This window comes from Nothoprocta perdicaria, unplaced genomic scaffold (assembly GCF_003342845.1).
Source record: "Nothoprocta perdicaria isolate Ctin4 unplaced genomic scaffold, notPer1 scaffold_101, whole genome shotgun sequence".
Lineage (NCBI taxonomy): Eukaryota > Metazoa > Chordata > Aves > Tinamiformes > Tinamidae > Nothoprocta > Nothoprocta perdicaria.
The window spans coordinates 2,708,228-2,709,719 of NW_020454106.1; the positions used below are offsets into that span (position 1 = coordinate 2,708,228).

At 63.3% G+C, this 1,492-nt stretch overlaps 1 protein-coding gene across 1 annotated transcript in view; it reads right to left on the bottom strand.

The window, feature by feature from the left end:
* SCARA3 (scavenger receptor class A member 3) overlaps nt 1–1,039 on the bottom strand; it is a 5,653-nt gene extending 4,614 nt beyond the window's left edge. The window contains exons 1-2 of the mRNA XM_026041129.1: nt 820–1,039; nt 15–139 (exon numbers count right to left, since the gene is read on the bottom strand). Of these exons, the coding sequence (XP_025896914.1) occupies nt 15–139; nt 820–1,039 (345 nt within the window). The remainder of the gene's footprint in view (nt 1–14; nt 140–819) is intronic.
* Between the last annotated feature and the right edge of the window lie 453 nt (nt 1,040–1,492).

Below are 1,492 nucleotides of genomic sequence, written 5' to 3' on the forward strand. Positions count from 1 at the left end.
CGCGCCGCCCGCGCCACCTGCGCCTCCTGCGCCTGCAGCGTGGCCTGCAGCGCGCGCAGCTCGCCCTGCAGCCCGCGCAGCTCCTCGCCCAGCCGCCCCGCGGCGCYGCACGCGGAGCAGTTCCCGGCGGGCTGGGCGTCTGTGGGGAGGAGAGAGGGTCCTGTCAGCCCGGCAGCGCCCAAGGGAGAGGTTGGGGTGGGAACCATCCCGAGCAAGGAGCCGTCTCCATCCCATGGCCCTGTCGGCCCAGCACTTCTCAAGGGAGAGGTTGGGATGGGAACCATCCCGAGCAAGGAGCCATCTCCATCCTATRGCCCTGTCAGCCCGGCAGCGCTCAAGGGAGAGGATGGGATGGGAAACATTCCAAGCAAGGAGCCATCTCCATCCTACGGCCCTGTCAGCCCGGCAGCGCTCAAGGGAGAGGTTGGGGTGGGAACCATCCCGAGCAAGGAGCCATCTCCATCCTATGGTCCTGTCAGCCCAGCGGCGCCCAAGGGAGAGGATGGGACAGGAACCATCCCGAGCAAGGAGCCATCTCCATCCTATGGCCCTGTCACCCTAGAACTGCCCAAGGGAGAGGTTGGGATGGGAAACATCTCGAGCAAGGAGCTATCTCCATCCCATAGCCCTGTCACCCCAGCATCTCCCAAGGGAGAGGATGGGATGGGAACCATCCAAGCAAGGAGCCGTCTCCATCCTACGGCCCTGCCACACGCAGGAGATGTTGCCCACAGCTGGGACATCCCAACATGGGATGAGGGCTCCATGGGACGAGGATCCCAACAAGCTCCAGGGCTGTTCCTGTTCCTTGGGAACATCACCCATCGCTTCCATGCAGCAGCTCCCCCCTGGTGCCCACCACAGGGACATGGGGTGGTTGGGAGGCCCGATGCTCACCCAGCTCCTGGAGACCTTCCTGGATGGAYGAGATCTTCTGCTCGTAGTAGCTCTGGGCCGAGCTGATGTCACTGGAGATGGAGTCGACCTTCTTGAACACTGCGGGGAGAAGGACCAAGACCTGCACCACGAGCATCCCCATCCCCTCCCAGGACACTGCGCAGCGGTTGGAAAATCCATCCCTTTCCTCACTGAGATGGATCCAGCTCACAAGCAGCTTCTGGTCGGGGTGTCCCCACTCCAGCCCAGGTCCCTGCCCGCCCCAGGACTCCTGGGCCCATTGTGGGCAGTGCGCGATGCAGGGAAGGAGAGAGGGATGGAGAGAGGGAAGGAGGGCGGGAAAGAAAGAGGGATGGAGAGAGGGAAGAAGGGTGCAAAGGAAGGAGGGATGGAGAGAGGGAAGAAGGGTGGGAAGGGGAGAGGGCTGGAGAGAGGGAAGGAGAGAGGGATGGAGAGACGGAAGGAGGGAGGGTGGGAAAGAAGACGGGGCGCCCGGGGCAGACTGACCCACGGGAAGGAGAAAGGGCTGGAGAGAGGGAAGAAAGGCAGGAAGGAGAGAGGGATGAAGAGAGGGAAGAAGGGTGGGAAGGAAGGA